General features: G+C 39.5%; 1 protein-coding gene across 1 annotated transcript in view; it reads right to left on the bottom strand.

Annotated features, from left to right (window-relative positions):
• Positions 1–5668: 5668 nt before the first annotated feature.
• Positions 5669–13891, bottom strand: part of FGL1 (fibrinogen-like 1) — a 32494-nt gene continuing 24271 nt past the window's right edge. Inside the window, exons 9-10 of the mRNA XM_009335126.1 lie at positions 7668–7720; positions 5669–5702 (exon numbers count right to left, since the gene is read on the bottom strand). Of these exons, the coding sequence (XP_009333401.1) occupies positions 7715–7720 (6 nt within the window). The 3' untranslated portion in view covers positions 5669–5702; positions 7668–7714. The remainder of the gene's footprint in view (positions 5703–7667; positions 7721–13891) is intronic.

The following is a 13891-nucleotide window of genomic DNA, read 5'->3' as shown; positions in this document are numbered from 1 at the left end:
TGGCCCCGTCGTGCCCAGGGCTGCCGACGCAGATTGTTCCTGCGAAGTCAGCTGAGAGCGGTCACGGGTCTGAGGGTAGCATAATGGCGCGCAGCAACACTGAGGCAATGTCCAGGTTACGACAACAAAAAATCCCAGGAGGTTCTGGCTTAGTTTTCCTGATGGCCTAAGCTGCACAATGCCAGACTTGTGCTAATCTTTGCGTTTATGCAAAACAGTTTACAAATGCAAACCATACACGAAGTGTTAGAGTGCAGTAGTGACTGGCCGCAACTGTAACTCCGCCTTTATAGCACCCTGTCCGCGGTATTACTTGCTGCCGCTTCTTTGTGCGGAACGTCCTGGATGTGAGGGGCAGTAGAGCCAACGCTTCCCTCCAGGATCTGTCCTCTCGGGGGTTTTGGTGAGGAACGTACATCTCGTGGCAGCCTCCCTGACCCCATGGAGTAGCTGCTGGGGTGTCGGCACTAAAGCAGTGTCTTCAGCTGGTGGTGCTGCCCGTAACAGGAGGCAGAGGGAAAATCTTTCACTCATCTTTACAAAGCCCTAAAAAATAAGTTTTGCCTAGGCGTGTCCAAGAAGCAGAAGCCTTCAAATGCCAGCAAGGTTGGAGACGCTTACCCGGCGTGTCCGGGGCACGAGGGCACAGCAGCCTTCAGGCTCACTGTATCCCGAAGTAGGAGTCTGTATCCAGGACGGATTTGGTGACTCCATAGGAAATGCTTTCTTGACATCAAGCTAATTCCCTGACCTTCCCCTCCACCCTCCGCTACTATGTACAGTTGCTGGTTATTTATGTATGCGATTAATATGATTCAGAATTAAACATGCCAGGAAGACACTGAATCTTTCAACCTAATAATTAAAAAAGGAATATAGCATGACTGCTTTGTTTCATCACCACATGAAAGAGAACTATTTATTTTTATTGTGGTTAGCTTAGTAGCAACAAACAAAATACTTTATTCCCATCCATGAAAAGCAATCTTGCCCATCTTTATGGGCTTCATCCAAAGCGTGCTGGAGTCAGTAGTACTACGCATGGGCTTTCAGTTAGCATGTGACTGCAAATCTGGTGAGCCGGGTTAGAGCAAGAGTGCTTTCGGGCTCCAAGACTTGGACACACCGAGAGGGAATAATGCCAATCTTCAGCGAGGGTCTATACGGTGCTCCAGACCTTGGGAGGCAAACCCTTCGGTAGCACAGCTGAAGCACCCTCGCAGGAGTCTGCTGCTGTGGCTGGACGTGTGGAGCAAGGGACATCGTGAGATTTTTGTGGTGTCATTAGATTACTGCTCATGTGAAACTGAGTGATAGATAGTTTACATAGCCAGCCTTTTAGCAAAGCTCACAGGCATGGCTCCAACTGTATGTATCAAGGCTAATCTCAATTACAACTTAAAAATGCCTCTGTCTTTGTCACTGTGGGGATGGTCTGGAAAATATCGACTGATCGCTACAGCCGAAAGCTTGTCATGTTGATCTTTATCCCACCAAAGATCACAGTTCATTCAGCGTTCACTGCAACCATTCCACTCTGACGGCTCTTTCATTTTTCCTGGTTTTGTTGCTTGTCTAGGCCTTTCATACAGCAGTAATCAAGGAAAAAAAATCAATTTAAAAACCAGAGGCTTGGATTCTTTCAAAATGAGATAATAATGAGGGAATTCAGGAACAGTTGCACCGGTATTCCTTTAAAATCTTCCCACCTGGGAAGACAGTATTGAGGTTGATGGTGATAGTTGAAATCACTACATGGTGGAAAATTTTGTCAGATCTCATCAAGGAAGATTTCAAAGTGGTCAAGGACTCTCAATGCAAGGAAGGAGAAGGAACTAGAGACGCCACTGAGGTCTGCATAACTTACATTTTTTGCATCATTTGCTCTTGGAAGTCCCTTTCCTGGGATTCTAATCAAAAGCTGTTGGAAAACAGTTGTTCTGATCAAAATCTCCTGGCAGCCCTTTCTTTTCTTGGTAAGTAGCCATGAAATGACTTTTGCTTCTCTGCCTTTTTTTCCTCCTCAGCTCTTCTGGTCCATGCATTTTGAGTTTCATAAATGTAGGAGGAAGACTGCAGTATCATGTCACTTAATGTTGAAAAAGGAGGGAAGGAAAAGAGAAAGAAGAGGGCAGAAAGGCAAAACTTACACGAGGAAGAGAAATGGAAGACAAAGGATGATGAGGGGGAAGGTAACCAAGACCACAAAGAAGAATAAAGCATGGGAAAGAATTGGAGAGACCAGAGCAAGGGGTGAATATCACAATAGGTGGGAAAGGGAAGAAATGGAGCAACAGACAGCTTTTTATATTCTTTGTTATTTCTTCTCAATAGGAGTTAGTCAGGAATAGGCTCCACAAATGCCTCTGAAGCTGCTGGAAAGAAAAACTACCCTGAGATGGGTGTATGTCCGTCTTTAATAATAGATAGGCTTGCAGCAGGTGTAAATGATTTGAAATAGTACCAGGTAACTTGTGTATCAATAACAGTAAAAATGCAGCAGCATGGGAAGCTGAAAAGTCCTTGAGTTAGTATAAGCACTACTTAGCAACAACTAAACATTCAGTGTGTTATCAACATTATTCTCATCCTAAATCCAAAACACAGCACTGTACCAGCTACTAGGAAGAAAATTAACTCTATCCCAGAGGAAACCAGGACACCAAGTCTGTGCTCTGTTGGTATCCAGGGTAATGGATGGTTTTGAATAGGTTGTTAGGGAACTCGCTCAGTTTCTGCTCCTGACTCTTAATGGTTGCTTGTGTACTTTAATATTATATGGTAATCGGCTAGAAAAGCAGTCTTGTTACAAGAACTGAAATTCAAATTTCCCCGCTCCCAGCTAGGAAAGGTATCCCAACAAGATACCTTAATTGTTGCATTGCAAAGTAATGCCTTGTGTCCCTGGCCCAATGAATGTGAATTAGTTTGTTCAGAATAACAGCCTTTCAGCGGGCACAATGAAAGGCGTTCCTCCCAGCTAGCCTCTGGCCTGGCGATGACAGGGAATTTCCTGGGAAGTGCCAGATAGGGATTCAGTGTTGCCCTCGGGACTCTCCAGGTCTAAGCTCTACCTGTTTAGCTGCTGAGAGGACCTCCCCTTCCTCCTGTCATGCTTTTGAAAGACGCCAAAGTCTAAGTGCAGACCTTGCTCCAGCATAACTCACAAATTAAATGCCAAAAATTGATGCCAAGAAGGCTGTAGCTGCAGTGTCAGTAATTGGTAACTCAGGTGATTCTCATGTTGGCTGTTAAGAGATTCTGAGTCAAGGTACCAGTGCTTCTGCTTCTGGCGGGGAGTGGGGGGCTCCTGGCTAGGAAACTGGTGCTAGAACTTGGGGATTGCAGCTCTTAACACTGCAACAGCTTGGCCTGTGGTGGATTTATAGTCTGTGATAAGTCTTATCTTGGCTGTATTTGGGAAAACACCATGTTGCGGATTTGTTCATGTTACACAGTGGTGTGTTCATGGGTAATTCCCGGCATTGCGAGGCTGACTTCTGTCAGATAAAATTCCAGCAGGCTGAAGGTTAATGTACTCTGTTGTGATTTTTTTTTTTTTTTTTTTTGAGGTGGGGAGAGGGCCAGTGGAGACATGTAATGAATGTCGATAACTGCATTTAATTTCTTTGGCAAGTGGTAAGTACTGTTCCCCTTTGTTTGCTTATGCAGACTACATTTAAAGTACTGCATAATATAAAGCAAATCTTTCTGGAGGCCAGTGCCAATTTTGGTTGAAGAAAAGTATAGCACTACAGTTGAAAGTCTTCATTATCTTCTGAGGCTCAATTACTAATGAATATTCTTTAATTTTTGTTACCACACACTTCATATTCATATGACTTCTTTTCTGCTCAAGGCCTATTTGAATAAAATTGTATACTTCCTGCTTTGATAATATACTGGTGATGTATGCTAGAGAAAATGATTGGTTTTTTTTTTGAAAATGTTGAAAATGTCTTTGGATGGTAATTTGGGCTCGATCCTGTAATTTTACTGGTGATTTTACCTGTAATGGCTAGAAGTTAAATCATTCTAAGAATCCTTGGTATTTCTCCTCCACAGTTCAGAAAAGAATCAGACAAACTGTGGGTATCCCCACAAAAAGTATGGGTGAACAGATCACAGATCTCTGGGCTAAATTAATCCTTTAAGTATTTTTTTTTTTTCATATGCTTTTCACTGAAACAAGGTTCAGTCCTCAACTTATAAGCAGCACTGGTGGAGAACTAGAAAATACCCTTAATGCTTTAACATTAGACTAACTGTAGTTCACTTGATTCCCTAATGTAATAAAACTCTTCCTTTCGTGGGCCATTATCTGTTAGATAAATCTCTACATTGCATGTGTTATTAATTATTTATTCCTTCCATTATTCTTAAATGCACATTAAAGAATTGGCTCATAGTTTCTAGCACAGTTCATAAGAACAACTCTGTTCAATAATTTTTGGAAGCATTTTCTTATGGCAAATAAAGTAATAAGGAAAACAGTAAGTTTCATCTTCTATGGCGTTAAGATATCAGTTTAACTCTTTTATTCCTATTAATATTTTGAGACATCTAGATAGGAGTTTTTTTTCCTTACTGATGTTAGTGATTGAGAATTTGTATATTATTCTTCTAGACTATTTTAATTACTTTTCTATTTTTTCTAGTTAGAAAAAAAACTGACTAATTTTTCCCCCTTCCTTCTTAGGTGTCATTTCAATGAGCTTACATAGCAGTATGCAGAATGACAACTTCACTGTTCTGTACCTACAGTTGTTACCCCTTGGCATTTTCCACATATGCTGTTTCCTAAGCAAACATACTTTCATGTAAGTGGATTTATGCAAAAATACCAAATATGGCTATTTGTCTATTTTGAGAGGGAAAAAAGCAGATTGTGTAGTCAACATGATGGCCCAGCAGAGTTATCTTTAAAACAGTATTTTCAATCCGTGTGAGTACCATTGAGAATTTAATTGCCTTTGTCAAGGCAATGGGGAAGGGATATTACAGCAAGGGAGATAGCTAAACCATCAGAAAGTATACTGGCTGGGAGGATGGCTGCTAGGAAAGGTTAAATCACAGATCACGTGAGGAAGATGTTTGAGAGATTCATATATTGCCACAATGTGAAGACTTCCAGTCAAACCTCCCACTTCCTAAAAGAATAGTGGTGTTCTTTGTAGATGTCAAGAAATGACTGAACAGAATGAAAATTTAGTGTCTGGTTTTCAGTCATGCTGAACTGGAGCTGATGTTTAAATAACCACAAGGGCACTAACTTGATGAATGACTTGGTCAGAGTAGAGAGAGAAAGAGGAAGAGACTTGTGGAAAAAGTGCCTAGAGATGCTAGCTGGATCTCTCTGCAGGTGGGACTATTTGATGTGATAAAGAGACAAGGGTTGACAATGAATTTCTGTGGCACCCCACAGCAAATTAGAGGAGAAATTGGCGGAGCTTTCCAAACAAGATGCTGGCAGATGAGTCAGAGAAGCTAGAAAAGGAGTGGGAGATAATATAGCTGTTAGAGACAGTGAACAGGGAATGGAGACTCTCAGTCTGGAGTGCAGGATGAAAAGCAGCCAGCACTACATGTTCTTACTTTTTTCTATTACTGATTCTTTCTTTGCTTCTTTCTTTTTTTTCTTTAAAGGTAAACACCTTTTCTTCTAAAAGTCCTCCTTAAGATCTTTCTGTTCAAGGAATCATCTGTGGGAAAGAAACGAAGGTGAAGATAAAATTCCAAGACGACACTTGCACAGACCTATTTGAAAGTGTTCCCTGCCAGGAAACGAGCGCTCCTGAGCCTTTAAGGGCTATGCCTCTGCAACAGCTCCAAGATGTGCTTGCCTTCAGGTATATAAACAGTGGTTAACAGGGGTCCGCAGAAGAATTATTGGCACTAACTTATTTAAGGGAAACTAATAGAATGAAAAGGTTACACAACCTGTTTCTCTTCCTACTTTTCAGTTGTTTCATCACTAGCTCACTATAATGTTTTGAAGAAATAAATTTTTGCTGAAGTAAAACTAATTCCATTCTTATCTGTAGCAGGTCAGCTGTTTACTTGTGCTGAATACTACTTGTTTCTGTGACTTTTCTGTGATAAAGGAACAAATAAATCACATTGCTATTGCAGCATCTCCCCGATGTGAGGCTTGGATGTGAGATTGTTAGCACGGTTTAGCAAGTATCATTTGCACAGTGGTAAATGTGGACATGGGGATGAATAGGGTCTTAGCCAGCAGCAAATACACGGTGATGGGACTTGTTCTGACAGGAGAGAAGGCTAAGCTAACTTGCACACGGTTTGCCTATAGCAAATGCAAAGTAATACATGCTGACAATTTGTGCAGACCAGCTGATGCATAGTAAGTTGTTAATAGGTGCTAACTTGATGGTGCTTCTCAGCTCACAAGACAATGTAATGTAGCGTACCACACCGCTCTTTGCTTAGACCCTGTTCTATCAGTAATGGGATTTTTCTGGTCTTTTAGAAGGCTTCTATGGGTTTCAGATCTATGTGTATGTGAATGTGTATTGCATTAGACACACAGCACCTTAATATTGCAAGTTATGCCAATGTTCATACTGGCTGGAATAGTCCTATTTGAAAGTAGATATGGTATATGTAATGGGACAGAAACAACAGAGAAATGGGAGTAATTGTGATAAATTTAAAGAGCGACTTGCACCAACAAAATAGAGAGGAAAAACTCAAAACTGGTTCTGTGTGGCAACAAGATGTCCCCATCTGAGCCTTACTCAGACAGGATGGAACAAAACAATGCTGTGAGGAAGCTGCATTGCAGCAGCCTATGGCAGGATTTAGCACCACTTACTCAAAAGGGAACTGCTAAAGGTGAAAAGTCAGATAACCAGAGAATGAAAACCTTTCCTCTTCTCTTTTCCTATCCTCTCTAATATGGACAGATGAATTCCAACATTAACGAAGGGACAGCATGTGCTTTTGATTTCGTGATTTAAACTCAATGCTGTTCTGTAGGCATGAAAGGTTACTGAATGGACAATAAGAGACTGGGGGAAAACAGGTAAAGAAAACACAAAACAAGCCTTTTCTGCATGTCATTTTTAAGAAATGGCATGCATCCAAAGGGAGCAAGAAAATGAATGTAAAATTAGGATTTTTTTCCCCTCCCTGGTGGTAACACAAGCCAAAGGGAAGAAGATGAGAAAACACATATGGAACTTAGAGTGAAAATAATCCAATGGGGGAAAAAATTACCAATTTTCTTATTTGCACTTAATGTGGTTTAGTACATGTTTTCCATTGCAGCACAGATCACTTAAAAGTCTTACATGAACTCATGTCTGAACTGATCCTTATTTTCCTTAGAACAGGTCTGATGTATTATTTTTGCTCCCCCCAATACTTGTTCTAACTGACCAAAGAAACTTTGCTAGGGAAAAAAACCCACAACTTAAATGCAACAGCCTGGAAGACTGTTGTTCTTGGCATAGTTTCAATGGCTGGACAGGCCCTACGTAAGAAAATATAGTCCTGTCTAGGGTTCAAGCCACTTGACTTTACAAATTTGACAATATTACTGTTGAATCAGGTGCGTCTGAAATAAGAACAACATTATTGTGTTGGAAAATTGCAGGTAAATGAGAAAGGTCATGCATGTATTATGTGTCTACAGCACTCCTCACCTGGGATGCAGCAGGATTTATCTATGAAATTATGTCTTGTTGATATTTCATAACTGTAAAGACATTGTAAATAAAGTTATTAATAAACCGGATGAATTTTGCATTAATATTTTAGATGTGTTATTTTGGCTATTGTGCAGTCTTAAGGATTAACTGGAAGTATAATGAACTGTAACAAAAAAGAAAAAGCCAAACATACCAAGTTACAAAATCATTAACATTGTCTGGGCAATCTATTTCTTTCTTTGTTTTCACTTCAGTTCCTTTTTCTGATAGGCCAGTAGTCCTGGATAGTAGGAGGAAAATTTAAATTGGAGTAGGAATGAACACATTAGTTTCTTCATTGCAAGCTACTTGCTTTCTCTTAGCTGAACTTAAGGCTAGCATGTAGATAAGCCACCAAGATGCGATGTCGGAATCTTTGGAAGGCAGAAGTCAGTTTATTTGCACAAGGGATTATAAAAACATGTATGTTTTCTATTGTGACGAGCTTCTGAGTCAGAGCTGGAATGTGCAGTGGAAGAGTACTCATCCCTGCTGTCCCACACGGCGCCCTCCTTAACCACAAGCTCTTGCTCAGCCTCCTATTAGTGGGCATTTGTCAGTTTTTATAATTTTCCACAGTCTGAAATGCAAACTGTAGTAACAAATAGCATTTTCTAAGCCCCTATGTATTACTAGACTTCTCCAAGGAATTCTTGTATGCCTGACTCTTTTGCCCTACTGTGTATGTATCACAGCGAACTGACTGAAATACCATACTATGCACATTGACTTGTACTTCTGGATTTCATTTGCCATTTACAATGAGCAGCTTGCAGAGTGTTTAAAATGGCTATAGAAGGTAGTGCTCTTATTAAGAGTTACTGATCCCGTCTCTCTCTGTGAATACTGATATAATGGATGCCGGTGTCAACTAGAGCTGATTACTTCCTGCTCTTCAGCACTGCTGTCTCTGTGGAAGTCCAAGCTGCAGACTTCCTTAATTAATCATGCCAGTCTAGAAACTGAAGAAAATAAGGGCTAAGTATAGCGGAGCCTTCTGCTGTAGTCAGCACTTCTTTCCTTTAAATACACAGCTCGGATGTAAGCTAGCAAAGGTAATCTTTCGGGGACAACTCTGGGCATTTTAAATATACCCTGAAATACTTGCGCAGTACACCTCTCCCAGAGACTGAATTCATCACTGTGGAAAATGCTTCTTAAACGGAGCCATTCTGCTACCTTAAATGAGTATGCAGACAGTGCACAAAAGCCTTAACCTCTCCTCCTATGTTATATATAGTTTAGAAACTGCTGCTAATAAGGTTTTATCCAAGTGAAAAACCTGAAGATTCCTGATTATAGGCAGAGATCAGACAGAACTAGTAGCCTAGCCTAGTAATAGAATAAAATGTAGTCCTTGAATTACGTGTTTCCCAAGGAGGTTTCTAAGTGCTCTGTAAAATAGTTAAATCGTATTTCTCTCATACGTGAGGACAGTATCAAAGAGTTCAATGACTTGCTACGTGATACAGAGAAAATCAGAGGTGATGGGGGAAAACATTCATTCTCATTCTTACATCTACGAATTCTAGGTTTCACTTCCTAAACTGAGAATGCATACATTTGGTTTTTATTCTTCTTCATATTAAGAAAATGAGATCCATGGGTCAGAAGGGTTCCAGATTCTCCCCGCCTTTCAAAATCTATATGTCCCAGAGAAGGGATTTTAATTTTGGTCACTTGTTCTCTTCCCGCTATGATTGGACTCCGTGATGTTAAAACAGGCAGTGAAATAAACAGTACTGCAGTACTTTTTCCTTTCAGAGAATAATATAGACTTTGCTTAAAATATTTTTATCAAATAATCTAAGAAATGCATTTGTAGCTGAAGATTTATGTCACAACATTTCCAAGAAGCAGTCTGCTGAAACTTACTTGTTTTTAATGAGTAAGCATAAATACACCCCAATGAAGGCTTTCTCTGATATCACGTTAGAATTGCTTGCATTTAAATTAGTGGGTCAGCAAGAAAGGACAGTGGAACCTTTTATTAGCAGCTGACTTCTCTCGAGTCTCATTTTACATTTTTGGTTCCAGCACTATTCAACTGAAAGGAGATACTGTAGGTAAAAAAAAAAAAAAGGAGGTGAATAACAGAGACAAGGCAGCTGCCAGACATCAGCTTCCACTGCATTCTTCAAAAATATCTGTATCCTCACTGATATTACAAAGAACCGTAATGCAGCATGTTTCCTTGTGAAACAGGTAGTCTTTTGTATTCTCTGATAAGAGCTTTTCATGAGCAAAGTCTATGATACAGAGTTCAGTATTTTTTTAAAGCTGTCTTAGATGAAGAGGCTGACCATCAAATAAGAAACAAAGGTAAATATCCATATAAATTACATTTCACCTGCTGAAATCATTATGGTAGTGCTGTTCTCTGAGGATCCTACAGTCACTTTGTGATGTACCAGAAGACCTCAAAAGTGAATTTGATAACATTATTATTCCTGTCAGGAACTCCTCCTACGTTGGACAGCCTGATGCTCATTCCTCATCTTTAGTGATGGTGTTCTTTGAAAAGCTGCAGGATGTCATAATTTCTCTCAAATTTTGGGTTTGGTGGTTAATTAGTGTACAAATGACAGAGCATTGTGAGGCCTATATAGAGAATGTATAGCCTGTTATCACATGCATCAACAAGTAAGTCTGAGATGTCATGAGCAATCTCTTCCTTGCTTTCTAGCTCTTTCCAGCTCTAGCTGGACATAAGCGCAGATATTTTTTTTGTTCTGGTAACGCGGGAGAAGGTTGTTGATCATTCATTAGTATATGATTAATTACAGAGCACATACAGACTTACAGGGCTACACTCCCTATAGAATGCTATGTAATGAATATGGCTTATACCTTTTTAATGAGGAAGTAGAATAATAGAAAAGATTTGTTGTTAAAACCGTGTTTTCTTTGGGATACAATGTAAACGATCTGCTTGAGGAGCAGATGACAGGCCTAATCCATCCCTAGTGTAACTCTACTGGACTCAGTTGATTTGCATGAGATTAATTTTGTACATTCTTTTGGGGAGAGAAAAAAAAAGTTGAGAATTCCATAGCTGGGAAGATGTCCAGTTAGTATCTAAAATGTGAAACTTTTATGCCAGGTTTAGTGGCTCAAGTGCTTTAGTTTAATGTTGGGGAGTTAAAAAGAAATATAAAGTAGAATTTAAAGTTATTGTCATGGATTGGAAATAGTAATGACTTTCAAGTTGTGTTATTAATGACTTTTTTTTTTCCAAGTTGTGTAAACATAAAAAGGAAGCCCTTCCCTTCCTTCAATACTCTAGAACTTTTTGCTTAGAAATTTTAGCTTAAGAGTGACTTGTGTTCTTCCAGATGGGTGTGATTTTTCTGTTGTCTTTTTTTCTTTACAGAGTCAGAGGGATAGTGAAACCAACTCAGAAGCTGTTAAGGTTTCTTGTTAGGAAGAGTCATTAAGAGGAATAGATGAGAACTGTGCTGAGATTTTTAATTAAGCATGCTGCGTAACACAGGTAGAGAGGATTCAGTGACAGAGGACCGGAACAATTTGTATTAGCTTTATTTCAAAAACTTCCATGGGCTATTTAAAATGAGCCATTGAAAGTTATTAGAAAATAAGAAAAAGGAGATGCATTACAATCATTAAAATCCCCTTCATCACAAGGTAAAATGTTTGTACCTCTTGCAAGTGTTAATAATTCAAACTTAGATAGTAGCCTATAGAGTGAGACTTGCAAGACTTTCTAGCAATTATATGCAGCATGCATTTTACATTTGCTGAGTACCACATGAATAACCCACCGATTTCAGGGAGGGTGCTTTTCCCAGATGGGTGTATGGCATCTTGGCAGGAGATGGATTTCCTGCTCTCCCTGCAATGAATTCACTATGGCACAAGCACTTATTTCATCCTGCTGGTGCCACAAGTGTTCACAAAATCTCAGTTTCCTGATCACAAGAAACATTCAAATGCTGTATTATTTGTGTTATGATATAAAGATTGGCCTCACTCCAGTAAAGTTCCCTTGAATTTCAGGGTAGTTGAGATGTGAAAAATAGAAAGAGATCACATCAGGGAAGAGCAGTAGAGGAATCAGAGCAGGAATACAGTAGTGCAGGTATGTTAGTTCAGGTAGTGTTTGGAACTTGTACAGTTTTGTTTCTGTTTGCTAATCAGTAGAAGATACGAACTACTGTTGTAATGCAAGGCTTTTTAAATTGAAGAGACCACAATTTAACTGCCTAAATGTGCCATACCTCAAGATGATAATTAGATGCTGTGAATTTCCATAGGGTTTAGGTAACCTTAGGAACTCTCGTATGATTTCAAAAGTGAGTTAAGGACTACATTCACTTAATCATTTTTCACTTGTTTTCTATCATTTAATAACCAACTTAATCAGGAGAAACATTGTTTACAAATGTGGTATTGCCTAAGAAAATACATGTACAGAGCACCATCTAGTGCAGGATATCACTGACATAAAAGCCAGAATGCTCATATGTCACTTGTCTGTGTTTAGCTAATTTAATATGACCTATCATGCTGCAGAAAGTGCAGCCCAGTGGCTCCTGTGGAAATGTAATTTTGCAATTACATGGGAGACCATGGGTTGAAAATTACTAGGGACCTTTTGGCAGGACAACAAAACTGGATGTATTGCAATTCAGGTAATAATTTCTGAGAACCATATACTTCGAAGAGGAATCTGCTTATCTTCCTGCCCACAGTGTTGGGTGATATATTTGTTACAATAATTCAATCCAATCTGTTTATAAACTAGGTTGGACACTGATTCTCACAATAGATTTAGAGACCCAACTGCCATTTTAGGTGCCTTAAGTACACCATTTAGCTCCTCGGAGCCTTTGCTCAGCTTCTGCAGAACCTCAGAGCTAGCCAGGTTCCTTAAGCCAGGCATTCACAGGTATGCAAACCACCACTTAACGGGCAAGATTGAAGATCTGACTCATTAAGAAGGGAAGAAAAGAAGAAAGGAAGGAAGCTCAGATTCTACAGGAGACAGGTAAAAGAAACTTATACACAGGTATTTACAAGTTGCCGAGGAAAGGCAGAAAAAAGTGAGCTACAGGGTTTTTTTGCAAAGGCCATATTTTGGTTCTTCTACAAGCAAACAAACTAATTTGGCCCCAGGGTTGTTTAATCAATGTTTGGATACCAACATTATGTTTCTGATGCAATCTAATTAGCATTAGGGTAGGATTAAGAGGAACTGTCTTAGTTAACTGAATATATAGCAATGACAAGCTGGATTTCATCCTGCACTAAACAAAGGTTAAGATGGCCCTCAGGTACTTGGAAAAGATGATTTCTGGGTGAACACTATGTATTTAAAAAAAACTAATTAAGCATCAAAGAGCCACTATCACTGTAAAGTTTTACATTCTCTTTGAACAAACACTTGAACCAACAGGAAATGGTAACACTTCTCCCTCTGAGCATATATTGCATACGGATTTTGGCTGAATGCTTGAAACCTTGCCGATTTCCCAATTCTCAGACCTGCTCTGAGAAAACAGCAAGCATATGCTCATATTCATTTCAAAGTACCTCCTGGTTTTGAATAGCTCCATTTTTTGCTTTCTAAGTTGACCTCTTAATAGACAATTTAAAAAAACAAGACAGAAATAAGCAGAAATTTTTGAAAATTTAGATAGAGAATACTTTCCTGGATACTTTTTCTGCTCTTTCCACCTCTTTGAAAACTGCCAAAGAGCACTCACTACTGAAGAAAAGAAAAAAGAAGGTATAAAAAGCTGCATTTTCATTCTTTTTGAGCTAATGAGGAGTAAACTAAAGGAACATGATAGGAATGTTCACAGACCTGACAAGCTGTGGTTCGGTTCCCCTTTCTGGGTATACCATTTTGCTAACAGTGAAGAGAAGTAGCTTTGACAGAACAAAATGTTATCGTTACAAAAAGGGTTCAAGAATTGGTGTCAGGAGTAACAGTTTTGGGAATGGTAGGGAGAGGTAGGCTCTAGCTAGGCAGTAGAGCTGAAGAGAAGAGTCTCCGCTGGAAAGCAGTAGGCCAGATATTGCAGTACCCCAGCTACATGTCAATGTATACTAGACGTTCTAGGGAAAACAAATGTTGTAGCATGTAAGGCTCTTTTACTGCTCATTTAATTCACCTGGGCTTGTGTTTTCCATTGTTTTAATCTCCAAAATGGAAG

The sequence above is a fragment of the Pygoscelis adeliae genome, unplaced genomic scaffold (assembly GCF_000699105.1).
Source record: "Pygoscelis adeliae isolate BGI_AS28 unplaced genomic scaffold, ASM69910v1 Scaffold21, whole genome shotgun sequence".
NCBI classification, from domain to species: domain Eukaryota; kingdom Metazoa; phylum Chordata; class Aves; order Sphenisciformes; family Spheniscidae; genus Pygoscelis; species Pygoscelis adeliae.
The sequence above is the reverse complement of the archived record's forward strand: the minus strand, read 5'-3'. Positions and strand labels throughout refer to the sequence as shown.